We start from the raw sequence: 26,892 nt of genomic DNA, 5'->3' as shown, positions 1-26,892 counted from the left end.
CTTGAGTTTATTAATATACAGTATATACAGTGTGCTGTATATTTTCCATTCCTCTTGAATACAATCCTAAACTTTGTAGTATCTGATTGCAGTTTGCATGTCAGGTTTTCATAATCAGGGCTAATCCTGCAGATGTCACTGTGAGCATATGTTGCATTTTGGAGAAAGGGAACCAATCCAGTGTCATCATTAAAGACGAAGATGGTGTGAGAACCCAACACTGGATTTCATCAGTGGCATGACAGCCTGTTCAAACTTTGGATGACTGCTCCAGAGACTGGGATTTTCTTGGCCCCCGCTCACCCCGCTGGAGTCCAGACTTAAGTCAGACATGACCAGGCTGCCACTGAACCAGCATAACTGGAATCCTTCTCACAGGAAGAGCAGGGGTGGGTTTGAAAATTAGTTTTGACTTTCAGGTACTTTTAGCGGAAAAAAAAAAAAGGTGTCTAGACTGGACCTTTTTTTTTTCTTCTTTCTTCCACTGCTCTTTGACTGGGCTCTGCTGGTCAGGATGACCTTCCCCATGCAGTGCCTTGCACTCTCACTCTGTGGTTAATTACCTCCATGCTCCCAAGATGGTCAATGTAGAACAGGTGTGGGGGTTTTTTTGTGCAGTCATCCCTCCTGGGGCAGCGAAGCGAGGACTGGATGGTGATGCAGAGTTGTGCATTAATAAGCGATGGAAACTAACCACAGCATTAAGAGATGGAAACCATTAACTGCCTTGTAAGAAGTTTTATGCTGTTTTTCCATCCATACTATTTGGAGGATTTTCTTCTTTTTTCATGTGTGTCTAAAGGCCAGGATGAAATTCCACAATATAGCATAGTATTCAATTAGAAGCCTTGTTTTTTCCTTCTGAAATGAATAGCTCCACTCACAGTCTGTGGTTAAGTCCACACACCAGAACAATTTTCTACTACAGTGCTTGCATTAGAACACTCTGTCCCTCACAGCGCAAGCTCAGGAGCAAACTGAACTGGACTGTTTTAATTATAAGTGTCAAATATTTGCATTGCATTATTGAATTATCTAAACGTGAAAATGTAAGAGTATTCTGAAGGTTCTTTTCTTTGCTCCCACACTGCACAAAGACAGATTTCAAAGTCTAAAATTGACTTTAATGACACTGAGAAGACACTGTAATCTGCTGAACGGTGCTTATTTCAGTGAGTGCGGATGAAGCTGCAAAGAATGAAGCTGTGAACCACTGTGTGTCTCACGGTGGGGAGACGTTACAGTATGGACCGCTGGGCTGTGGATGCCTCAGTGTGTGCTGTAATGTGGTCTCGCCATGCCAGTGTGCTGGGAAAATATGCAACTTTTCATCTCAGAGATGCATGGAGATGCAAAGCAGCTGCTGCTCTGCCCCGGCAGCTTGAGAGGAGAGGAGCCTCTGTGTTTGCCAAGTTACAAACCAGTGACTTGGAGGAGTTGTTATTATGGTCTTCTGCGCTGTGTAAATGGAGGGATTTGGGACTGAAGGGTTCAGAATGAGCTCTGAGTTATGACCCTGGTGAACCAAGGCCAGTTTTAATTGACTTTCCTTTTCAAAACGTGATTTGAGTGTAAGCCGTGTGGAAGTTTACGTGTCACTCTGTATTTGGTTCTACTTTTGTCGTTTACAAAGAGGCTTGTGTTTTCTGTCCTGTTTTTTCTTGTTGGAGCCAATTTCAGAAACGACTCAGCAGTGCATTTTACTTTTATTACTTTATATTTATTTTTTAAACTTTATTTTCAGTCAAATGTAAATCACGAGGCTGCGACATTATGACTGTGAGCCAAGCGACTACGTACTCCTTTAGTTTTGTAATTTGACCGGCACCACATTGGCATTTTCTAACCGTAAGTTCACAGGCATTACCTGCAACACACCCTATTAAGTATTATCCTACTATGCGGGCGACGGTAGCTCAGTGGTAGAGCGAGTCATCTCTCAACTTGAAGGTTGTGGGTTTGATTCCCGGCTCCGCTGGTCTACATGCCAATGTGATCTTGGGCAAGACACGTAACCCCACGTTGCTCCTGGCCGCTTTGGCGGCAGCCTGTGAATGGGTATGATAAAAGTGAGAGTGAAGTGGTGTAGTGTAGTCTAAAGCAGCTTTGAGTGGTCACTCTATAAATACAGAGCATATTGGACAACATCAACTGTCAATCACACCTATATGAGCCGTACTTTATTGTCTATTTTCCTCTAAACGGGAACATAAAACAAAAATGTCATCATAATCCACCGAAGAAGACTCAAAAGAAAAATAAATCAAATGAGAATAAAGCTCATCTCCTTATAGACTTACATTCAAACAGGTGCCCCCTAGTGGCTGTTCAATATACTCTTTATTTCTAGTTGGCTTCACTGTCCTTGGCCGTCCTCTGTTGGACGAGCTGTGCCTTGGCATGTAACATATTGACTGATTGTTGTATGTGTGAGCTGCAAATGCGTTGGCTGCAGGATCAATAAAGTCTGAATCTGGTGTCCTGCAGTTCCGCAGACAATATAACAAATTTAACAAGATAACAAATAATCTGCTGAAACCAACGGCTCCATCGACGTCTGGCGGCGCTCTGTCACATTTGCATTTTCCATCCTGACTCTTTTGATTACCTTGTTCACTGAGGTGGGTAATACCTGACTTATTGGGGATTGCATATAATTTCCACTGAGACAATGAGGGACTCTCAAGAACACCCCGTTCCCGCCTCTTTCACCATCTTGTCCATTTTGATTAAATCCCTGAAGGTTGAGAGCACACTACGTCCACACTCTTTGAGGTGTCTGCAGTGCTTCATCCACACAAAATTATAGAAGAAGCTATAAGGTATATAAGCTATAAGCTATAATAATATAAGATATACGTCCCAAGCACCGCGTCTTCTCTCCTGAGCAGCTCTCTGGTCTGCAGAGGGAGGCTTTCACATGAAGTTCATTACATCCCCTCTCTCACTGCTTACCTCTCAATACCGCTCTTTGTCCACCGCAATCTCAGGATCCTTCAGAACCGCTATCTTGAGTTTCACATTGGGGAGTAGCTCAGTGAGTTTGGAAGGCATTCAAAGGCAAAGGGGGCCGCTATATCATCCAAGCATGGTCCTCATGTCCTGGTCTTATCTTGACCTGGAGTCAAGTTGGCCACATGCTGCAACTGAATAGCCCCTCTCCATGACTCTGCCCTGTCTCTGCTGCTCGTCGAGTTAGACGACACTCACAGACACTGTGTGCTATAAAAGTGTGTGTTTCTGTGAAAATCATCCAACATATCCCTCCCGACACTGTCACCCCCATAAAAGCGAGGGTTAAAGAAAGCTCATAAAGTGAATAGACGTGGCACTAAGTGAAGGCTATAACTGTAAAAAAGGACCACTTGGTTTCCATTTAGAATAATCCAGGATAGGCTGTGGTGTGATAAAATCCTAACAACTTCCGTACTCCTAAAGATAAGCCTGCTATGCACTTACAAGATGGGAAGTGATCTGGGATATCAGCCTTTCAAAGGAGGCCAGTGAAGCCAAGTGAGCTTCACTGATGTCCCAGCCAGTGGCTTTTAATCCCAGCTCAGGCCTCCATTCTTGACAGAGTGACCTTTTTTTTTTTTTTTCTTTTTTAATTAAGACTTTACCTGTCCACATCAAAAGGCAACTCAGATTAGTCTTTTGATGTGCCTAAGCTCTTTATTACTCCATAAGGAATATGTTAAGCTTTCAGCCCAACAATGAACTATCTGTTTTGTGTTCATTTGCACGGCTAGATGTTCATAACCTGCTCTGCTCTCGGACCGTCCAGTTATACGAGTGGGTGTCCAGAGGAAAAGATAACGCTGCGATTAGGAGAGGGAAAGAGGAAGCAGAGGAGGGAGAAGAGACAATTATTTGGCTCCGTCGCTGAATCGGAAACTTCAATGGAACAATGCACAGGGGAGACTTGTGCACAAAATAGCCATAGTCACAAACTCCACCCACCCTTAAAATCCTAATCCCCGACACAGATGTATCAGTTTTATTTTTCTGCCGAGAAAAGCCGGCAGTGAAATGATACCATAAGCAGGCCCAGCTTGTTAAAACAACTTGAAATCTTTATTTTAACCCCCAAAAAGAAAAAGAAATGACACATACAGTAATACAAGGAGAATACGTTGCTCTTTTCATAAGATCTTTTGTTAAAAAAAACATTAAATTAAGAAAATGGTTGATATAACAATGTTGTTACAACCTGTGTATATTGGAAATTCATTCCTAAAGCATCAGTTTCATTTTGAACCGTCACTATCTTTCTTTGCTCAGTTAGTCTGGATCAATTATTATATACAGTGCAAATTCTACGACATGTTTGACCGAGCAGGACAAATCGGAATGCAAGGTTTTCCTACACAGAGGATTCATTCTTGCTTTAAGGCAGAATTCATGGTTGTTACAACACTCTTGAGGTTATTTTACAGCGAAACACATGAGCAGATTAAGTGGAAAAAAAAAATAAAAAGGTGTTGGAAAAAGAAACACTTTACAGGAGAACTTTATCCTGGAAATGACACTGGCATGTGTGAGCCTCATTCAACAACTGTTCATAAGGAAAGAAGAATTCATTTTCTTTACACCCATTTACACCGTTTCTAAGCAGATGCTGAAATGTACCTGTTTGCAGAAAACACAGTTTTTGTGTTGTCTCTTATAATAATTCATTGACCATATACCTCAGTCATAATATTTTTCGAATATGTTACCATTCTACACTGCATTGTGGTCTTTTAAAATATATATACGCACGTTTTAAGAACTAAATCGGACTTATTTGTCCTTCACACTTTCTAAGCTGCTATTGAACGAGGCTCAGTCCGTTTGCTCACAGTCTGTCTGACAAAAGCACAACTCATGATTGCCCCGGACAGTGATTCATGCAGCTTTGTCTTCACCTCGCATTTTTGTTAAAAACAATGAAATGTCTTTGACCCAAGTATCTGCAGGTCTGTCTTATTCCAACTATTAGTGGTCGTGAAGTCTGCATGAACGGAGCTGATTAAAGGGGAACTCTGCCAGTTTTATACAGGTCTACACCGATGTCTCCATATGTGACAGTAGTTACTTCCCTGTCCAGGCAACACAAAAGTGAATAAAAAGACTTATTTAGAGCTTGAAAGCAAAAGGAAACTGACTGAAAACAACACTAGTACCTGTATCTTGACACATGGAAGGCAATGGAAACAGAAACAGGTACGAGAGAATAACCATCGACATACTGTGTAAAACAAAATCGCGAGCCTCCACTCGTGTCATAGCTCTGGCAGACTCAAGGGCCCGTTAACGTTTAATGAAGCAACAGTTTGTAGAACCACGCGTCAGACAATCGTGCAGCCGCTGATGACAGAGAGGAAAAGAGCAGGGCTGGAGACAAATAGCAGGTCACAGAGCAGCGAGCGGCTGAGACGTGCTGTTAACTGACAACACAGTACTTTTGTTGTGGTGTGACAGGTTTGAAAAAACATGGCTGTGTCATTTGAAATATTAGTCCATTCTATGAGCTATCCCACTAAAAAGAAAAAATTAGACTTAACGTTAAAACAAACCCAACGAAATGAAACGGGGAAGAAGAACAAAAAGAGAGAAGGACACATCGCAGATCCACCGGACAATATGCACATACACGAGTGAATATAGAAGACCGTGACAATGTGAATGTCTTTTATTCTGAAAAGCACAGCACTCTTTTAGTGCGTTCACAGTGATCCTCTCTCTCAGATGAACTCCCCTCGGAAAGGAAGTGACTGAATGCTTTGCTGTTGCCAGCGGCATCGCAGCCTGGCCAGCTGCGCGTCCCTCGGGTTTTCAAACTCAGAGAAGGCCAGCTGGTTGAGGATGTTATAAACTCCGGCCCTGGCAGCGACCTACCAAAGGAATACACACAATGTTAATGAACAGGCAACACAGTCTGCCAGGAGTTTTATTTTATGTATCCATCATGACCACACAAACACTCTGACTGCCACTTTTTTTCAGAGTTAAAACATCATCATCATCGTGCAGCTATTGCACTGGAACAATAGGCATCCCCACTGGGAGTTTGGACTCAACAGGAAGTGGAGGAAGTAGAATTCAGATTCTTCACTGAAGTAAAAATACCAACAGCACAATGTGAAAATACAACATAATAGTAAAAATAAAACTGGGATAAACAGCTTACTTTACACTTGTTACACATTAAGGTTTAGTTAAATTGTCAAAAGTGTTATTTACGTGGGCGGGTCTCCAAGGAGGCCTACTCAGTTGCATTGTGGGATTTGTAGTCCCTATCCTGCACTAAAAGTGAGAATTTCGCTGCTTGGATTTTACTCTTCTCATTCAAGTCTGTTTCAGCTCTGAGTTCAAAACATGGGAAGAAGAGCAGCTCATAAACAAATGCAACCTTTATTTGAATGTGTTGTCTGAATAAAATCCAGACATTTCATTGAGAGCAATGTATGAGGCAGAAACGCATTATTAAATGATTTTCAAGTACTCAGCCAACAAAATGAATGATTTCATTTTCTGTAAAGGCAGCTTTTTGTTGCAGAGAAAATGAGGAAGAGTGAGGAGTATTTTTGTGTGATGATTGACCTTAAAGATGCTTAAAAGATGATGTAAAAGTGACTGAAAACACTAAAAAAGCTCCCACAAAATGTTTCGACGGGACAATTCCTGTTTACAAGATTTGTAAATCTGTCTGTTCGTCTGTCTGCCTGTTAACCACATAACTGCCTTCAGACTTGACAGGTGACTAACTACACTGCCGACGTGGCAGTGTTTGGATACGAAATGCAAGACGTATTGGTAGAAATGCAGCAGACACATTGCTAAACAAGCCGCTCCCCCTCCGTTTCTCACACAGGACACATCAATCTACTTTTGTAGGAAAATAATTATCTAATAAACATGTGGATGCAATATGTTTTTGTAGGCACCGGTTTCTTGCAACAGCGAACAACGACGTCGTAAGCGACACAACAGACAACAACACAACAGACAATGGAGACATTGTGGTTCAGCAGCTGTTTTTTTTCTGCTCGGCTTGTGGCTGTTTTACTCGACCAGACGTAAAGCTTTGTCTGAGAATAGACTGCGGGCGTTCAAGAACCACTTTCCTATCGCCCAATCAGCTGACTGCCGTGGGTCTAGCTCCACCCGCTCCACCCGTACCATTACTCTGGTCGGGGCAGGTTATTTTCAGTACTATTCCTAATGGAAACGCCAAAAATAACTGTACAGAACCGAACCATTCCCCTCGGTGGAAACGCGCCATGACATCATTTGTGTTCACGAAGACCAGAACAAGAAAAAAAAAATCCCCATAAGTTACACACCGCCACTTTAAACCTTGTAATAAAGTGACCATAAGTACAAATTCACATATAAGAGGAAAAACCAACTCAAGCACTGCGCAGCGCTGGAACAACACAATGGTCACAGTAAACGTTGTTCAGAGTTTAGTGCCCTAGTTAAGCAGCAGGACACACTGACACAAGGTTTGCTGTGGTTGTCAAACAACACGGGGCTGATGGGAAGCACCATGGACAACCAGAAACATCTGGCCATCAAGTCAAACAAATACAAACAACCTTGCTAAAACTTTAAAGACTGTATACACCATTTTGAAAAAAGAAAAAAAAAAGCCACAGCTGGCCCAGTTTACTCTGCACAATATACTTCGAGAGTGTAATGCTCAGCTTTTCTATTCGGTGGAATGCAATGTGTGAAAGTATGAAAGTCAAACCCTGCTCTTGGAGCCTGTAAAGCTTTTTATTATTGATCTATGTATTTTGGGGCACAAAAGCTTTCGAGTGTCGGAATAGATACAGTGAGAGGCTGCACCAGCAGCTGTTCGCGAGCCTGTCCCTCGAAGGCATGGGGGAATGACTCAGTTGAAGTGAAAAGGCTTTGCCAGTTTAACCTCTCCCTCCGCTCCTCATGCAGTCAGAGTCTGCAAATGTTTAAACATCGGGGTAAATAGGGGCAATCGTTTGTGGAGGCATACTTTCAAATTACAGAAAAATGAGGAGAATGACTGTGGTTTCAGCCCTGGAGGCTGTGATGTAATGCTGCATGAAGTGCCACACAGAGACCTTTTAAAAAAAAAAAAAAATGCCCCATCAGAGGAAGACATGCTGGAACAATGAACAAAAAATAATAGTATCAAGATATCCCTTTCACTACAGTGATTATAGCCTCGCCGGCCAGCTTTGTGCAGAAATAAACTGAAAGGCACCACAGAGTGTGGTCTCGATTACCGACTTGCTGACCATGCACAATCAAATCTTACAACAGATATCATGTAACGCGAAGTAAGTTGAAGAGTCGACACTGGTTCAAACTTTCCACTGACCTGTGAGCTGTCACATTATGAATATAAGTTGGTGGTGTCTCTCTTGCCCTGTCTTATACCCCCGTTTTTGACCAGTGGGAACGTGTTTAATTGGCTTTCACTGCCATGTCATAAGTCTGCAATACACACAGGGGTTTTTAATCAGCCTCAGTGGAAGTCGGCGCAAGACCTCGGTGACCTCGTGTCTGGTGCTGAGATGAGCGTTCATCCTCAGTGCCGTTAGAATAACAGTTAGTCATCAATGTTTCAACAAAGATGACCTTTTTGCAAATTGGGAACATCTTTTTTTCACATTATGAGCTACAAAATGTACTACTGTAAACCGTGTCACGAAGCTCCGGTGTACCGTTGTTCTCCTCTGCCTCCGTCTTGTTTTGTTTTCACTGGGCACAGCAAACACGAGCAGTGGGGATCTTCGCCCTTCGCCTTTAGTGGGTTCAACTCTATCCAACTATCTTTGGTATGCCTGCTCATTTTAGTGTGAAAGGGTTTTTTTAAACGAGGGTTTTCAAACAAATTCATGCACTAATGTCCATCTCAGCGCATATGCATGTTTGTGTATGAAGTATTCTTGGTTGACTGCCAGCGCCTCGTCTCTTTGCTGGGAACCAGTGAGTGGGTGCAGTGGAACATTAGTCAGTGGATAAGACTGGGTTTGACTCATGTAACCCACAGATCAGCTGTCTAAATAGGTGTGTGAATCCGTGCCAGAGCTTTCGTACACATATATGTGAGCTTTTATGGGCTGACTGGATGAGCGGTGGGGGTTTTGGTGGCGAGGAGGCGCGGGTCCTTCCCACAGGCTGCTATCTCAAAGGCTACACATGCCTGGCCGGTGCAGGGGGACAGGGGGGCCTCTGTGCCGCACATCAAAACAGCTGGAGTGACTGATAGGGTACCTCTCCTGCAGGCATCTGAGGTATGCACTGTACACAAGTCCTACCATTGTGTAAAGGACCGTGTTCCGCAAAAGGATTCGCAAACATGGATTTCCATTACGATAACTCCTCTGATCTTTTTTTTTTTTTTTTTTTTTTTTGCTCTGATCTCACAACACAGCCGTGAGGCAACATCGCCTAATGACGTCCGGGGCAACATATTTGTCCAACATGAACTAGTGGGCACTGTTTACTTTACACACACACACACACATATGAAATATGGCTATATGTTGAACATATCAACACGTTGTTTTGCACTCATTCCGTAGCAACCGGCGCCTTTGAACACAAATGTCTCTGTGGTTTCAAATGAACAGAAGAACAAAGTAAATATCAGCAGGCACTGGCTGCTGCCATGCATGACACTATAGCCGCACTTTAAACCGCAGAGCAAATGAGTCTCCGCAAACACACACACACACACACACACACACATGGATTAAGCCAGTGCTGGGTGGATGCAGGACAGATTGTACCGCTCAGCTCTGGCTGGTTGTGTAACCATGGCCTCAAATGCACGAGCAGAGATGGAGATGACCCACCACAACTGCCTCTGGCACTGAGGTTTGTCATTACTGATCCAACCATGGTCACTGGTGTGATAGGCTAATGATTGAGCCCGCGGGACTGTGGGCTGCTGCCGGATTTAGCTCCAACTGGGCCAGTGAGTGCATCACAACACTGATCACTGTTGGAACTGTATATATATATATATATATAGATATATATATATTGTATACTGTATATATATGGAAAGGTATACTGAAAGTATAAATCTGTGATCTTCACAAACATTGTTCACTGAAAGATGTGAAGGAAATGATTGACTCCACACTCGTGCGTGAACCACATGAACAAAGCAAAGTGACATACTGTCGTCTTTTCATGGCATCAAAAATCCAAACAAGTGAGAGAGAGAAAAAAAAAAGAATCTCTTTTGGATGACAGCTAATACGAATCCCAACGTCAGGGAGATTGGTTTCCACAGCAACCATCTCAATTTGCGAGCGGACATTCAGCCTGTAAGAATGAACTCAATTTGCAGACCAAGTTGACATTTTTGGCGAGTGCGATATGAGCCACGATATCAGAGGGTCATTTTTGCCACGACTGTGTGACGTTTGTGCAGATCTGTGAGAAACGACGATGCGCTGTCAAGGTCTTCCTTATTTCTTTTCCAGTCACCTTCCAGTACAAGTGTGACTACTAGATATTGTCAGCTACAGTATGAGGCCGGGCTAAAAAATTCATTTTGACCAGCCTAGTCAAAAGGATTTGTCACTTCATGTGTTGCAGGCTTCCAGCAGGGAGCTCAAAACCGCTTTTCCCTTGTGGCTGAAAACTGTGAAAAAGCACTCATCGTAAGTCAGAAACAGCAAAGACACAAACACATCCAGAAGTGAATTGCAATAATAATTGTATTTTCACAAAACTACATTCTGTCTCACTTCAGACATTCTCAATGTCCACGGAGGAAGGTGAGAGCTGATGAGAAAAACATGTTATTATTGCTGTCCTGGTCAGACACATCCTCAAAGATCTGCTCCAACCTTGAGGCACAAAAACCCGATCTGATTGACCCACTGGAGGTCTGATAGTTGAAATGATACTTCACATGTCCCCTAAGCACTGCACTGTTGTTGTTTGGTCATCAGAAAGCAATGCTCAAGATACCTCAAGTGTATTGGTTATCGAATTGTCTCATGTACGGCCACGTGAGGAGTTTTTTCCATGGAATTTGTTTGCACGTGAATGACATTTTTAATCTCTTTCAACACATAGAAAGAAACTCGTGTTAAGCAAAGACGAAGCATCAGTCACCTCACACGTCGCATGGACATCGAAATACAACTCGAAAAATGATTCACATTTTCATATTCTAATTCATATGTGACAGCGCTGTGAAGTAGGTTTTTTGGTAATGTGGCAATAATTATTATTATTATCAAAAATAATTATAATAATAAATCCACAGCTCCCTCCAGCTTTACAAAGCCTAGAAGTGTCTTTAAAATCACCCTTACCCTCTAATAAAAATGTCAAGTGATGGACTTTGTAATGATATAATATCATATTATTTATAAAATATAGAATGGCATTCACAAATCTCCACAGTCTAATGAAGAAGAAAATTGTCACTGAACCCATCACAGGTTAGCTTTAGTAAAAAAAAAGAATGATAATAACAATGGCGCAGGCGTTTTCTGTTGTCTGTTTTACAGCAGAGCATTCCGTTCATTCCTTCATCTGTGTTCACGCCCACCGTATTATCTCAAGGCATAACTGGGCCATTAGAGTCACTCTGATGCACCACATCTATTTGCTACTGAAAACAGGACAAATACGCACCGACTTACCACACATATTTCTGTGACGATTGTTTTCACAGCCATTGTTCCAGTCTATTTTCGAAATTCCATGCTAGTTTTCTTTCATTCCACCTCTGTGAAGACTTTCAAACATTCCAGTCTCTTGTCCATGTCGGGTCAAAACGGCTAATGGATTTGAAACGACGGGCCGAGGTCCAAATTAAAACGCGTCTGCTCGCTTAAAATTATACTTCGTAGACCAAATGTTTGTTATGCTTTGAGAAACGAGAGATAATTCAGCCTGAGGTAAATACATATTATACCGGTGCTGCTTCTGATTGGCCTGTCTTTTAAGATTTAAGAGGCATGCTTCGCCTCACTGCAAATGTACAACAACAACAACGACAGCAAACACTTTGAAATTAAAACCACAGGTAAATAAGCCCATGGAACATGGATTCACTACAGGCAAAATTCTTGCTGTTTTGTGGCTTCACTAAGTGAACACCATGAAATGTGTTGTCAACCTGCCAAACTGCTTATTTACCATCACGCAAGTTTAACACATTGCAACATTCAGTGCCTTCTAAATTGCAGTGTGTGTGTGTGTGTGTGTGTGTGTGAGAGAGTTGGGTACCACTTACAGAACACTCATTTGTTTGGAATGCACATAAATTCTCAGCTTTACTGTTGGGGCACAGGTGGCCAAACGATTAAGGTACCAACAAAAAAACACCAAGCCTGAGACATGATGAAGTTCAGTTTGTGAAGAGCCAGGCCACAATAGAACTACAAGGAAACAGCTTGTAAATGCCAGGAGTGAAATCCAAATAAAAGTCCAGAAATTGGTGCACAAACGTGACTTTGAAAACCCTTTTCTGCCACATTTCTGCTTCCTGTTTTGTTTTTTTTTGTTTTTATCACTGAGTAGTGCAGTTGGGGCTTAAAAAGCAATTGTTTCTAAAAACCCACAAACAACACAATTAGCAAATTGCAAAGTCTGCAACTTCATATTATCTTGGTATATTCCATGCAATTAAAAATGCAAAGTGTGCAAAAGTGTGATTGTATAAGTTCTAATCATTTCTATTTGAGTAATTATTTTGACAGTGTCATGTGGTTATGCTTGTCACATTTAAATCTACAGTATAACACAATGAATATTAAATTAAACCTTGACTTTAAAAGAAATCACTTTCCATAATAATTACAATTAAATATTTTGCCCAAATCATTCAGTAAGTGTAAACAAGTCCACCAGCAGATCCTTTTAGCAGATGTTAGGGCTTTTGTTTGGATCTGATCCAAGTGTAAAAGAAGACTCTCAAACATACAACCTCACGTTTGCCTCTATTTTACTTGCATGCACCTTATGAGTGGAACTCGGAGACTGTACATTACCTGTTCCATCCAGAGCGTGAAGGAGCGCTGCCAGGAGTCTTTCTTCTCTAAATGCAAATATGTGTTGAAGAGGATGAGGTAAATGTAGCGCTCCAGATACTGCAGGCTCTTCAGCAGCACCTGCTCACACTCCTTCTCCGTCTTCCCGCTTTTAACCTGAGAAAACAGGTCAACAAAGCTCTATTAGTGTATGAAGGAGGTCAAACGCATAACAAAAACAGCTGGACTGTATAGACCGTATTTTCAGCAGAGACATGTAAGTAGAAGTCGACGATGATACCTGAAGTCTCCCGCGTTACCAGTGTGGCCTATATGTGGGAAAAGGCAGTGAGCTTTGCATGATTATGTGCAAAACAAAGTAGCTACGTAGCTTTGGGATCGACAGAAGACAACATGGCTTCTTTAAAAACACCTTTCACGTGCGCAGTCAGGAGTTGCCAAAGCAGTTTGTATAAGCAAAAAACTTTAAAAGGGATGGGAGTGTTTGATCATCTGCGACAAATCACACGGGAATGTGGACACGACGCAACATACAAACTTTTTCCTCCTCCGAGGATGTGCATTTTAAGAAGCCACTGACGCTTCCCGATGCCTGCTTGTGTCACTTTGTCAAAAATAAACCTACAAAAGCCCATTCCGGTTGAAACACCAGTAAAACTATAAAAGGACATCAGCTGCCGATGGCAAAACCCCAGCGAATCATGACTGAGTGTTGTTGGTGTCCCAAGTGACAGTTGCGTTACATTGCCTTTCTCTCTATTCATTCATTCATCCATCCATCCATCCATCCGCACGGAGCGACAGATATCCTCACGCGTCCTGCGAGGCCACTTCCTCGTGTCATCCTCCCACTTTTTTCCTTTACACTGATGTGGAACAGAACTGCCGTCTCCGTTCGTTTCGAGTGTTTCGCACAAATCTGTGACGAGAACAAACTCGCAAATGCTGGAACTGCCACACAAAAATAGAAAGTCTGACCCTGAGTTACTCCCGGCTTTTAAAAATAAGGTATGAAATAGAAGTGTCCACTAGATTCTAATCAGCCCCTCCTTGAATCCAAGTGAATGTCTCATAACATAAGGCATGTTATGAAATGGTGTTCTCAATACAGCATGTTGAGGACATGTAACTCTATTTTTCAGTTTATCCTTGAGTTCGTCTGAATGTTTGAACCGACTTAAGAAAGAATAATAATAACCCCTCGAGATACTGTGTTCATATATGTGATGGACATTTGAATGGACGGTCCAAGGACATAGAGGACTTGAATGCCCCCCAATTACCACAAGGTGCATAGGCAGAAACACACAATAACTGCCTCTCTTATTCTTTAAAAAAAACATATGTGAACATGCCGGTATGGCCTTATCGTTGGAGCTATTGCAAATCCATTTATTTATTTATGTGCTTATTTATCTGTGCCTGTTTTTGTTTGGTTAACATTACTAATCTGCTCTTGGGTAATGACGCTAACTTGTTGGTGCTTTCTTTCTCCTTTGTAGCCCCTTCTTCCATGTTGATGCCAAAGGGATGTCCCAATCAACATCTCATATACCAAATTACAATAAATGACAACATCTCCTATACTCTAGCACAGGTCCTTCCAGATTTTATCCCTCACGGGGCCTTAATCAGATCACTTTTGACATTCAAAGAAATTGAAATCATGGTCATGTAACCTAGTTAAGATTGCAGAGGAGCGCTATCCCATGCCATTTCTCACCAAACAAGGTTGGCAATTGGGTTCTCCTTCAATTACAGGCTCTGACTGCGGCGTGACCTATACCTAGGACCTCTCGCTGCGACCGCTGCTCTCGCATTGTTTGAGGAAACCACGGACAGCAGGACGCCGCTTCTGCAACACGTTTGTTATCACGGGAACTAGTGGCAAAAGGTTAAGTTTCTGGACACAAACGCCGGCACCTGGAACTGTACATTTGACTTCCTGACATGCAGGCAGCAGAAAAAGACACACGTTAAAGACCCGGTTCAAATCTGTCCAATCAAAAGTGGACACTGACATGTGTGAATGCCGGTTTCCTGCCACAGTCCAAAAAACGTGCAGATCTGGGGCAAATTGGACACTCTAGATTGACCGTAGGTGTAAGAGTGTGAGGCATTTACTTTTTTATTCTTTTATATGGAAGTGCATAAGAGAGATGAATGTAAAAATCCTCCATCGCTGAGCAGCACAAACATGAATACAAATAAAAAAAAGTTCCCTCCTTTGTTCTCACTGATTAAAGGCTTGAGCCGTCCAGCTGTGTTTCCGAGTGGTGGAGTATGAACTGAATATCGCGTCGGCTCAGCTGGGGTGAAGAGAACGGGCAGAGAGGAGGTGAGGACTAAGTCAAGTGAAGAAAGACGGAACGTGTCACTTTCTCGAGAACCCTTCTCACAGCAGATTGTTTTGTTGTCCATTATTCATACTTTATTTTCCAAAAGATGCAGCAGGTTTGAGGGTCTGGTGGATGTGAATTAGTGACACCTACTGGTGAGACTGCAGACTGTAACAAACGGAGGAATCCTGCACAAACCAAGAAGGTACACAGAGACCAGCGTTTGTTTGCATAGTAAGCTTCAGCTTCAAAACCAAACCTGTTTTTATTCTTAAATGATTCTACACTGATAACATACTTATGAGTAGCATATTCAATATCTGCCAATAAACCCTATGAAAATTTCAACACATTTTGTTAAAAATCAGTGCCTGAGCCTTGAGTGTGTCACCACTCAAGATCATTTCAAATGTGCACATTGCAAAACTAAATAAAACAATCATTCCACGGCTAAATGGCTCAAAGTAGTGGGGATGCAAGAGGGGTTTCCTGTCCATTCCCAAACAGCTGTGGTCAGATCTCACTTCCCCGAGCAAATGCACCAAGGACGAAGAACAACAAGCACAAACCGAACCTTTTCATACTCAGACTCAGTTAATATTGACCACAGTGGAAGGGCATAAAAATGCTGCTGAACCTGATCTCCCTGTGCGCCATGCACCCCCAGGGGTCTCTCATTGCATTTCATCTCATAGCCTGAAAGTCCACAGTGCCAAAGCCTGGCAGCTATCTGTGCAAACGCCACAGCCAAATACTGAGCACGCTCTCTGTGTGTCTCTCTCTCTCTCTCCCTGTCTTTCTCTGAGACTCAGACGCTCAGATCAGTTTGCAAAGATTATGTAATTCACACCTCCACCATGCGCCGAACCCTTATTCCGTGGTTGCTTTCTGTTTGCCGACATGGACTAAAACCACGTGTGTGGTTGTGCGGCCTCTCGTGCACTCTTAAAAAACTGCTTTAGAAAACAATGTTGGGAAAGATGTGGTGAAAGAACAGAGTCAATTCTTCCATTCCCCTGTGAAGGAATACAGCCTTTAAAAGCGCACCGTGCCGATAACCATAGCCACTTCTCAGCCAGAGCTGAAGTGGAGAAAAAGTTCATTTGCTCCATTGAGGTGAAAAATCTTAAGGTTAGGGCACTTTAGATTGCACAGGTGGAATGATTTCTTTGAACCTTGGGTGAAATGGTGAAGAAGAGCGAAGAATAGTGTCGACGCCGTCCTCTGCACGTGGCCTTGCAGAACAAAGGAAGTGACTGCGTGTGTCGTGTTCGATATAGAAAGGTGAAAGCCATTATCCAGCCAGCTGCCCAGGTGTGATAATAAAGCCCTTCGTCTCTGCTCATGTGGGAGAGTGATGTGGGAGAAAGACAGGCACCAAAGGCAGAGCACATACCATTGTTGAGAGAGTCCAGGAATGTTTTGAGAGCAGAGCTCTCTCTAAGGAAAATTTGAAGAGGATGAAGTCGCAGAAGCTTCAGATTTAAAATATTTTACTACTTCTGGGTCAATTTGCTGATGCGTTTAAATCTATTTTTTTTAATTTACTCATCAATAAATTACTGGCATTTGGATCCCACAGACAGGTCACATCAAACGAAATAGTCATTAAGAATGAGCTCTTCCTACAAGTCAGCTCAGATTGTGATAATTTTTTTGGTTATGGTTAAATCGGTCGAGTGTGCGATCCACTTGTGAATGTACAGATAGGAATAGTGGGACAATGTTTCTTCATTATTCAGCACTAGATACGATTTAGTCATGTGAAACTACACTGAAAGACCACACAATGAATTTGTTCATCCATACAAAAAGTTGTGGTTTGTGGGTGTTTGTGTGATGGACTTCTTCTTGTCCAGGAGCAATGACTGCACTGGTTTGTCTGGCAACCTCACAGAGGGAGGGGCTAAACCACCAACTTCTTATCTTTGACTCTTCAGGTTCTGCACAGAAGAGTGTTTTTCCCCCAACTGTCACTTAAGTGCAGGACACGCCATAGACCAAGGGTTCATCTCCAGTATATGTGAACCTTCTTCTGTATTGAATTTGGGTTTCTGGACATAATTACAACTCAGAGATAAACATCTGAGGCAAACCTCTGCATGGTGACCACTCAGCATCATTTCTTGCAGGTATAGACCTATGAAATGTGAACATCAGCCACTTAGGAGATTCTGTCCAAGCTCCTACAATCCTCTTGTTTTTTTTAAAAAAGCTGCACAAACTCAAAAAACAAGGCAACAGTGAGGAGCATTCGGCACCCTTTTCCCCTCCACATCCATACACAGCATGATTGGCATGTCACTTAATCACTTTACTGCCTGGTGGTAGTGATCTATTAAATGACTGACATTTTGCTACGATAATAATGGATAATAATTATTATTATACCAAGCTCTTTCAGCTCATTCAGACCTGTTGCTTGGATGGTTTCTCATAGTTGAGTGTGCCTCCACTTATAAACTAACCATGTTCAGTTCACTATAACATACTTAAACCTAAAATAACTGAGGTATTGCTTATCTGTATAAAAAGTAGTTTGTAGAAGAGCTGCTGAGAGAGGAATGGCATAACCCCCGAAGGGCAGCAGACAAGTGTTAAGGTCAAGTTTTCTGTGGGCTCATTTGAGTGGGGAGTGGATGTGAGAAGTGTACATTATGGAGAGGTCTGTCTGCTTGACATATGGTGCCAATTAACTGCTGATGGGGTTTGTCGAGGTAAAAAGGCCACTCCATATTGGCCCTTCCCATGCAGGTTTTGCACAAGCAGCCATTCATCACGCTCTACGAGAACACCTCCCACCCAAACCCTAAACTAAAACACGACCTGTCTAGAGTGGACAGGCAGCCTACACATATGGCTCCTTGACTCAGTGTACAGACCACTCAAAGTCAAGCACACGATATATTCAGATGTTTCAGCCACGTTCAATAAGTAGAACCAAATCACGTACTTGTGTACTGTTTTCCATCCAGACTGACTTTGTATTGAAAATGAAGCAATGTTTATTCTTGTTTATTCCACTTTAAATGCGGTCTCTGACACAGCGACATCAAAAAGGAAACATATAAGAACTACACCGGAGCAGAAACTGAGGTAGTAGCCCAGACTCATCTGAAAGAGCATTTGACAAAATACAAAAAAAAGTATCTCTGCCTTAAAAACCTCATAGTGAACAAGCCCAGAATAATGATAATAGTGTCGGCTACATGTGAATAGCCCTTCTTTAACACTGAGGGAACATAATGCGACGCTCCTGTGCTTTGGTTTCGAGCATGAATTTCCCCTCATCAATAGAAGTGACCATAAATCCCCTTCTGTTGGAACAGTGAATGGGCCTCTTACAAAAAAACACATCACGCCTCCGATTTGCAGTGTTCGTGTTTGTGTAAGCGCTGCAGTCTAGAAATGACAGAGTTTTCAGTTAAGAAATTGTTTATCGAGCTAAATCCACATGACATGACGGATGCTCAAATACGTAATGGGGAACTTTTGTCACCTTCCATATGATCTGGTAGCTTTTACATAATATTAATATGAGTTTTCTATATGCATCCATCCATCCATTTTCTACCACTCTATCCTCCGCATGAGAGTCACGGGGTGCTGTGTCAATCTCAGCTGACATCGGGCGATCACACCCTGTGTCCAATTTACCTAATCTCCATGGATGAGCAATTTTTTTCACCAGCTTATATGAAATCCTCTTCAAACTGATCAAAGGATGCCTTTTTACATATCATAGCTGCTCATCTTTCTTTCCACTTTGACTTCCAAATTGGGCAGCGGGTGATTCTTTTTCTGCTTCTGCTCTCTTGTGAGCAGCAGAGCCCGAAAGCGAAGGATTTGGCGAGTCATTAGGAAATTAGACAACATGAAATCAGCTGGCCATTGTTAACTCTACGGACTGCTGGGATTATTCTTTTGTGTCATCTTTCTATCTTTTTACGTCACCTACTCTTTGAGAGCCCCTGTCGTGCACGACAAGTGGCCTGCGGAAATTGCCCGGTGTCCCAGTTTGCGCTGAATCCGGTGAATTTTGCAGGAATTGTAGTTAAAAACACACGTTGCGTTGCCATTTGCCACGCAGTGGGCAGACACTGCACCTCACCTTCTTTACCATAGTAGTGACCAAACGTATGCTTACGAGAGTAGCGCGCAGCAGGCCTCCGACCCGTCTAATCTTTTTCCATCATCTTTTAAGGTCCACAGTGATAACCTACAAAGTCCGTCATTGCAGTTACCCTACTTCTGGTTTTGTGTTCCAGCAGGTGCAGAGGCAAAGCACTGTTTATTCTCATCTTATAACTAATAGAGTGGTGCCAGGTTCTCATTGTTAACTCTTGAAATATTGGCATGCTTTCGTCTTCTTCACGTACCATCTGCTATCCCCGGGTTGGCTGTCATGGATCTCCATCGTTCCCAATCTTGTGCCGCTCTGATACAGTCTTTGTATTTCAGTTTTGTCCAGCCTGAGATGCACAGTCCTGGTTGTTCTTGGTCTCCCCCACGTCTTTTTCTACCATTTATTCATGTCCTCTTGTGATATGGCCAAAGTAGGCACATTTTGATGATATTTAGCAGCGATCTTTCTTAGAACTTTCTTTGTTTTGTGCTCAGCATTCTTCTGTATAGCCACATTTCAAGGGCTTGCTGTTGCTTTTGTTGTGGTCCAGTTTTCAGTGTTGACCAGATGTAGCATTTTGCTCCGCGTGATCTTACATTGATGCTGATCTTTCTTAACGTTTAAAGTGCTGCCGTATTGTCAAAGGCAGCTCTTGCAATCCCGATTCTTCTTTTAATTTCAACATAACCCACTTGCCGTCTTCTGTCACCATGCTGTTGGTCTGTTGTATTGACTTCCCCCTCAATACTTACTTACTTTGATAATATTCATTTCCATATCATCCTGTTTCATTGACAGCTGTTACTATGGGTAGTAGATCCAAGGGGTATTCTGCAATGAATGCTGCATCATCAGCATTTTCATGCTTTAAATACATAAATTCAAAAAGAAAAATTCTTCCACCTTGTCTCCCGACTGCCGGTAGCAAGGCAATCAAAGTTAAAGTTAAATATCATCTGGTTTTAAGATGCAGACCTGATCTTTATGGATCTGGACTGTGCCCAGAACTCAATTTCCAAAGAAGCAGAGAAGCAATGTAGCAGCCAGTGAGAGGAGGGGGATATAGAAGCCTTTACGTTAATGGATTCTACAGATTCCAATCCTCTGTCTTACTTTTTCCAGTCGCTCAGCCACACTCCGCTGATTGTGTCTGAGTAGCAGCTCTTCAAGAAATCTGGTCCATTTGCAACCGATTCAATGACTGTTTGGATCGTGATCATAAAGACAATACTGCAGTTGATATCAGGGACAAACCGTGTCAAATAATGTAAATGCACATCTTCAAACAACAAGTCGAGACACATTCCTCCCAAAATCCAGACTTGTCCTTTCTTATATGTTCCATATTGACAACAATTGATAGAGTTCAACACAAATTACGCCTTGAAAAGAATCATAAAGACGAACAACTGCACGGGTCTGTGCCGAACAACACACGGGCAGCTGTGCTTCCAACAAAGAAAAGGGACGAGCACAAAGACACATCACGTGTGTGGTGAGCAGAGATTATAACAGCCACAGCCTCAGGAGGAGACGGGGCTCATCAACGTAGCCTACACAGAGACTGGAATATGTGCCCACATAAACCACAAACATAATGGCACATTCTGTACGTGCACACGCCTGGCAACGGAGCACTGTGAGACTCCCACGGTGAATCAATCATTTTCTGAACTATCAAAACATCTTGTGCATGCAAAGCCAACACTGGCATAGTTCACAGCTGGGTCTGCGAGCTAAACACATAATGAGATGCTCAATATTTCAAAAGCCACTCCTCTAATTAAATGTGTACTCTAAGCAAATGTATTGACAGCTGAATTCTATCTTGTGAGGGCGCCGCCGCAGCGCGCCACAAAGCTTGCGTAAAGGTCATGTCATTTGTTCGGCACACCGATATAATATATAAATATTTTACAATTATGTGTGCCATTAAATTTGGGTACAGACAATCTTCGCTTTTGCGCTATGTCGGTAGAGCGTGCATCTTTTATATTACATGATCCCTTTCACAAGAAGTGGGATTGTGATGAATACAGCGGGCTCTGCTATATCACAGAGTCACAGACACGAGTCGTGTCATGGAGCTGCTGGGCTCAATCAGCACTGTGTGACGTCCTTTGACAATGGTTCGGAAGCAGCAGATGTACCGTATGTTTATAAATAAAGGTTAGGCGCTACAGCCTTAATGCAGTAAATACGACAGGAAGTGAATACATCGTAGTCAATTTAAGTCTCACGCTGCGTTTCATTTAGCCATGTTGGAGATCACCCATCAGCATGATGCAGAAGCTGCAGTAGCAGTGGCGAGGATCAATTCATGTCAGGTTTGTCTTTGATCACGCAAGCCGCAAAAATATGCTACTTTAAAGTTATTTATTCTATACTTCACGGGCTTCGGACAGCACGGCTATCTGTGTGCATCGGAGAGAGGACACCCGACACGAGGTCAGGCCAGGTTCTGAGAAAAATCCAGAAATAATTGTCCGAGGTCACATGGCATGCCAGTGGTCACAGAAGGCGACAAGTTGTAGAGTCTCATGGGAGGAGATGAAAGAACAGTTGATGTCCTGTATAATGACCCACAATATGTTACAGTAGAATAAGTCAAAAGTGTTTTGACTTCGAACTGGAGTTTAATATTTACAACAGCATGCTAGAGAGAGTGCTAGACACCGGCTCGTGGAGCCGTCCTTTTCCTCCACAACAACTCAAAAATAAGTCAGTTAGTCAACAAGTTAATAAGGAGGAAGTGAGTATGAAATGTCATTCTTCTCATGCTGTGCTTAGCGCGATGTTTTTTCCCACCGAGCACTTACAACAATACTGAATGTGACTCAGTGAAACAAAGCACAAACGTGGGCAGTGAATGAAAACGTCTGCAACCAGGCAACTCAAACCAATCCTCTATTTATATATATATATATATATATATATATATATATATATATATATATATATTATAATTATTATTGCTTTATTAGTTAAACAGTTGATTATAACGCATTGGACTGTGACCGTCATTCTTCTATATCCTCACAGGGCCGTGGCATGGAGTTCACCATGGGAGCAGCTGACTGTGTCGATCTATGGAATGTGTTCAGCCCCGCAGAGCAACTTCATATTCACACATAAGATACGCAACGACATTATAGGAATTATTGGAATTGAAATACCAACGTGTGTGGACTCTGTATGAGCATATGATGTTTACATCCAACAATGAAGGAATGCAAGGAGAAAAAGGCCACGCTGTGTCTTAATGCAAGCAGGAAAGAGGGAAAAAAAACATTTGACAAGGCTGGTCTGAATGGTCCTCGCTGACGATAAGGGTTGTTGGCATTTTGGGAGTAGTTATTGCACCAGTGACACAGGATTCATCTGTTGCTCGACCGTCCTCACGCATGAAGCGCGGCTCGCCCACAGCGGAGTTATTCCAACTCCAGTTCCTGGAGCAACCCGGCCCAGTCACGGCTCCTGCATATCCCACATGGCTGGCATTTAAGTCACTTCGCCTCTGAGATTGTGTTCCTGCAGGTATTTGCTCAGTGCCAGTGGCTTGATAGTGTGAACGCTTAGACAAAGAAGGTGTACCTTTCCCCGGTGAAATGTGAACATTTGGGGCTTAGTCGGATCTGACAGATAGCATGACCGCAGCTACTGGGGGACATGCTTAAACACTCATGCATGCTTTAGGAAGCAGTTATTCCTGGTCCAGGGGCCCCGGGCAATGACAGGTTTAGTGCGTGGGGGCAGGAAATGGCAACCCCTTCGGCGCAACAGCCAGCCAGGTCTGAAGCTCTGTTTTGAGGTCAGTGGTTATGAGGGAGGTGGGGGGGGTGGGGGGGCATGAGAGAGGTCAGGGCAAAGGGCAGTTCAGTTATTCGGGGTAAAAGTGGATGAGAATAGGAGGCAAAGGACGATTTCTGAAGTGAGTGAAGCAGAGCATCAGAAAGTGTGAAATAAAAACACACAGCATATCTTTGATAGTTGTCTTGTAATGTTTTAACAGCTAGTATCATCCAATAGGAGTCTGGTTGCATTTTCCTCTGGCCGAATCGCGAATCTCTGCGCTTCAAAACAAGAAATCAGATTCTTCTATGTGGCATGACGGTAGTCCATGATGCCCACTCTTAAGCTTAGATGTGAACACTGATGTGTAATTGGCTTCATCCATCAAAGACACTTGGCTTAATTACAGGCTATGTGTATGCTGCTACTGAAAAATCACACCTACTGTGATTGAATGAAGGCTTTATTTAGAAAAACAAATAAAAGGCCTCTGAATTCAGTACTTGCACTCAATGTTAATAACTTTAATTTGTAAATTGTTGATCACAGGGCCACATGTAGAGACAAACAACCATTTACTGTCACACTAAGTCAATTTAGAGTGTCCACTTTGCTTAATTCCCTAAATCTGCATGTCTTTGGACTTGTGAGAGGAAACCAGAGAACCCGCAGAAGACCCACAGCATCAAGATTAAAAAAAATAACTCAAATCTTAGTGATTATTTACAGTCGTATGCCTCCATTCACATATAATGTGGTGCTGTACGTAACTATGCCGTGAGATGAGAGCGTCATTAGTGTAAAAATAGTGTGGCACTGCAATAAGAAATCACCAATCATTTAAACAGACACGGCAGCCAAGTTAGACTGAGTTACATAATCAGTCTGAAAATGACTGTAATTTCGTGTGTGTGTGTGTGTGTGTGTGTGTTTGGGCTGAACAACAATGCAGTACACCATGTCATTTCACTGATTAGTTCCTCAGCTATGGTTGGAGCCAGGCTAATCAGTAGCATTATATGCTGCGACGTATAAATCGGATAGACAAAACCATGCTGCGCCTTCAACACACACTGCTGCTACATGTAATCATGATGACTTGAATGACTGTGGGTATGTTCGGCACACTGATGGGGAGCAGGAAACATGGAAATCCGTTTCTCTAAATAGTCAACGAGTTAACTCTGAGCAGTCAGAAAGACGCACAAAGTTTTTCATCCCCCCCCATCGACGGGGAAAAGTGCGGCCAAGTCAAAAGCTGTCCTTTTTATTAACTCAAACCGAGGCACCTCAATCAATAATGGCAATTATTTGAGGCATCAATAGCACAGGCGAGTGCAGCAGTGCTCTAGGGGGTAAGATTATTTTGAAGTGGACGTTCACTTGATGTACTGGAGCATCATTTGAAGTCATTTACAGAAAATAAATGAACTCCTGAATCGCTCCGAGCTAACAAAACCTTGAGGTATATATCCCTGGGGCTGCTTTATTTACCTTTCATGAGTACTGCCTCCCACACATAAACACATCCTACCCACACACACACACACACAAACGACATTATTACTCTCTGGACTCACTGTACACTGAGAGACTGTGTTGCCAATGCCTAAATAGCCCAGCTGGTTGCACCTGCTCAGATGGGATTCAGTCAAAAATAAATCATTTCGCAGACAGCCACAGCAAAGACTTTAAGGCTATTGGCAGTGGCATGATGGGAGAGGCTGGAAATTATGAATAAAAACAACAACTCCCGACTCTTCCACTTTCCTGCCCCCCACCCTGCGCTGGATCTAAATAAAAGCCTCTCTTAAGGAGTCAGCTCACACCTCAGGAGCTGAAGAGGACATGGTCCCTGGTTAAGATGGGAACCAACTCCACTGTGTAACAGGACTATGTGTGTTGAGCGGTCATCTTAATTGAGAAGAAGACTTAACTCAAAGGATTCTTAGAAACACTGGTTCGGTTCATTAACCTTACAGCATGACAGCCTGTTACTTTCTCACCTTGCCACCTCCCACCCGTCTTTTTTTACTAAGTGGGCAGTGTTCCTCTCCAATTCCTCACACTTCTTTTCTTCTTCTGTCCTAAAAACTTTCAGTACCTTTTCTCTGAAAAAAAAAACTAAACAAAAACCCAGCTCACACACAGTATTCTCCCCTCCTCAAAAAGTATTTTTCCACTTCCCCGTCCAAACCATGTGGACCTTTCATTTGGACACACAAGCACAAACACGGCTTGATTTGGTGCCAATTCTCTCTCTCTCTCTCTCTCTCTCTCTCTCTCTCTCTCTCTCTCTCTCTCTCTCTCTCTCTCTCTCTCTCTGCAAGCGTTTCAGTTTGCTCACTGACCACCGGGATGAAAGAGCAATTTAAAAATACAGAGGAAAAAAAAGATGATATAATAGAACAGAGTATGGTATGGTGACCTCGGTATCACTACTGATTCGGATTTGATTGGATTTTAAAATTAAAAAAATTTAAAAAAAGCTCACAGCATTCTCCCCTCCTCAAAAAGTATTATCAGTTCATTTAGAGATATTTCAGTTTCCACGCCAGTTTTGCCTGGTCCTGGAGGAAAATTTCCAAATTTAGCCACATTAGCTCTGCAAATTCCATCAAATCTGGTGCACCATTAAAAATATGAATGTTAGTAGTTACATTAAGGCACTTTTTATGTACTATGACCACACAGTGCAACTCTACAATACAATCACGGCTGATTGAAAGCGTGTTCAAGTTCAAAGTATCCAGCCTAGAAGCGCATCACACCGTTTTACAGACTGAGGCAGATGTATCCACACCCTTGTTGTTCAACAGAAGAAGACAACGGTGATTTGTGGTGACGATGAAGGACACAAACAAACAAAGGCGTCTATCTGAGTGTCTGAAACGCAGTGTTTGAAAGCATTACTGGTTCCACACCATAGATGGCAGAGTGACAAAGCTGTGGCGCTCTAACAGTTTGCAGCCACGCAAGACTATGCGGGTCAAGTCTCGTGTCACCCCGGTCGGCTCTCATGCGGTTTGTGCAGCGTATACAGGAAATGGCTTCTTTTTTTTTATATATATCAGATCTTTCAGATGAAGCTCAACATAAATCAGAAAATAAATGAATCAGTTATCAAAACAGTTGATGATAAATTCAGTAATCAATTAATAATCGATTAATCGTTGCAGCCCGAGTTTGAAACCAGTGAGAAAAAAGTGGGTTTGTGTGCAGAGGTTGATTCACCTGTGATTTTTAAAATGTCAAATGTTCTAATGTGACAAGACGTCTAAACTCGGTGGAAAGTTAACACATGAAACAGGCAGAGAGATATAATGTAAACAGTGTGGCTAATTAGAAAAAGAAAAGTACACTGCAATTCAAATGTCAGATTCCCTGTTCACCACCAGATCAATTTTAATTCTATAAATAAATGTATAGCTCCACATACACAGAGACGTGATGTCAAAGCAAATGCTGGGAAGCACAGATTGCTGCTTTGGGGCTTGACAATGGAAAGAAAGGCTCCTGCAGCTATGTGCACTGCAGACTGAGGAGGTGGTGGAGAGGAAGTGGGCTCTCCTCTGTGCCGGCACTGATTTTGGAAGATGCATCTGTGGCATTGGGTCACGCTTGGTTGATTTACAGG

General features: G+C 42.6%; 1 protein-coding gene across 2 annotated transcripts in view; it reads right to left on the bottom strand.

Annotated features, from left to right (window-relative positions):
• Positions 1-4,052: 4,052 nt before the first annotated feature.
• pald1a (phosphatase domain containing paladin 1a) overlaps positions 4,053-26,892 on the bottom strand; it is a 46,875-nt gene continuing 24,035 nt past the window's right edge. For both annotated transcript variants that reach the window (XM_058621106.1, XM_058621105.1), the window contains 2 exons: positions 12,999-13,154; positions 4,053-5,876 (listed from right to left, as the gene is read on the bottom strand). In XM_058621106.1, the coding sequence (XP_058477089.1) occupies positions 5,727-5,876; positions 12,999-13,154 (306 nt within the window). In that variant the 3' untranslated portion in view covers positions 4,053-5,726. The remainder of the gene's footprint in view (positions 5,877-12,998; positions 13,155-26,892) is intronic.

This window comes from Solea solea, chromosome 21, assembly GCF_958295425.1.
Source record: "Solea solea chromosome 21, fSolSol10.1, whole genome shotgun sequence".
NCBI classification, from domain to species: domain Eukaryota; kingdom Metazoa; phylum Chordata; class Actinopteri; order Pleuronectiformes; family Soleidae; genus Solea; species Solea solea.
Note: the sequence above shows the minus strand (reverse complement) of the source record. Positions and strands in the feature narration are given on the sequence as shown.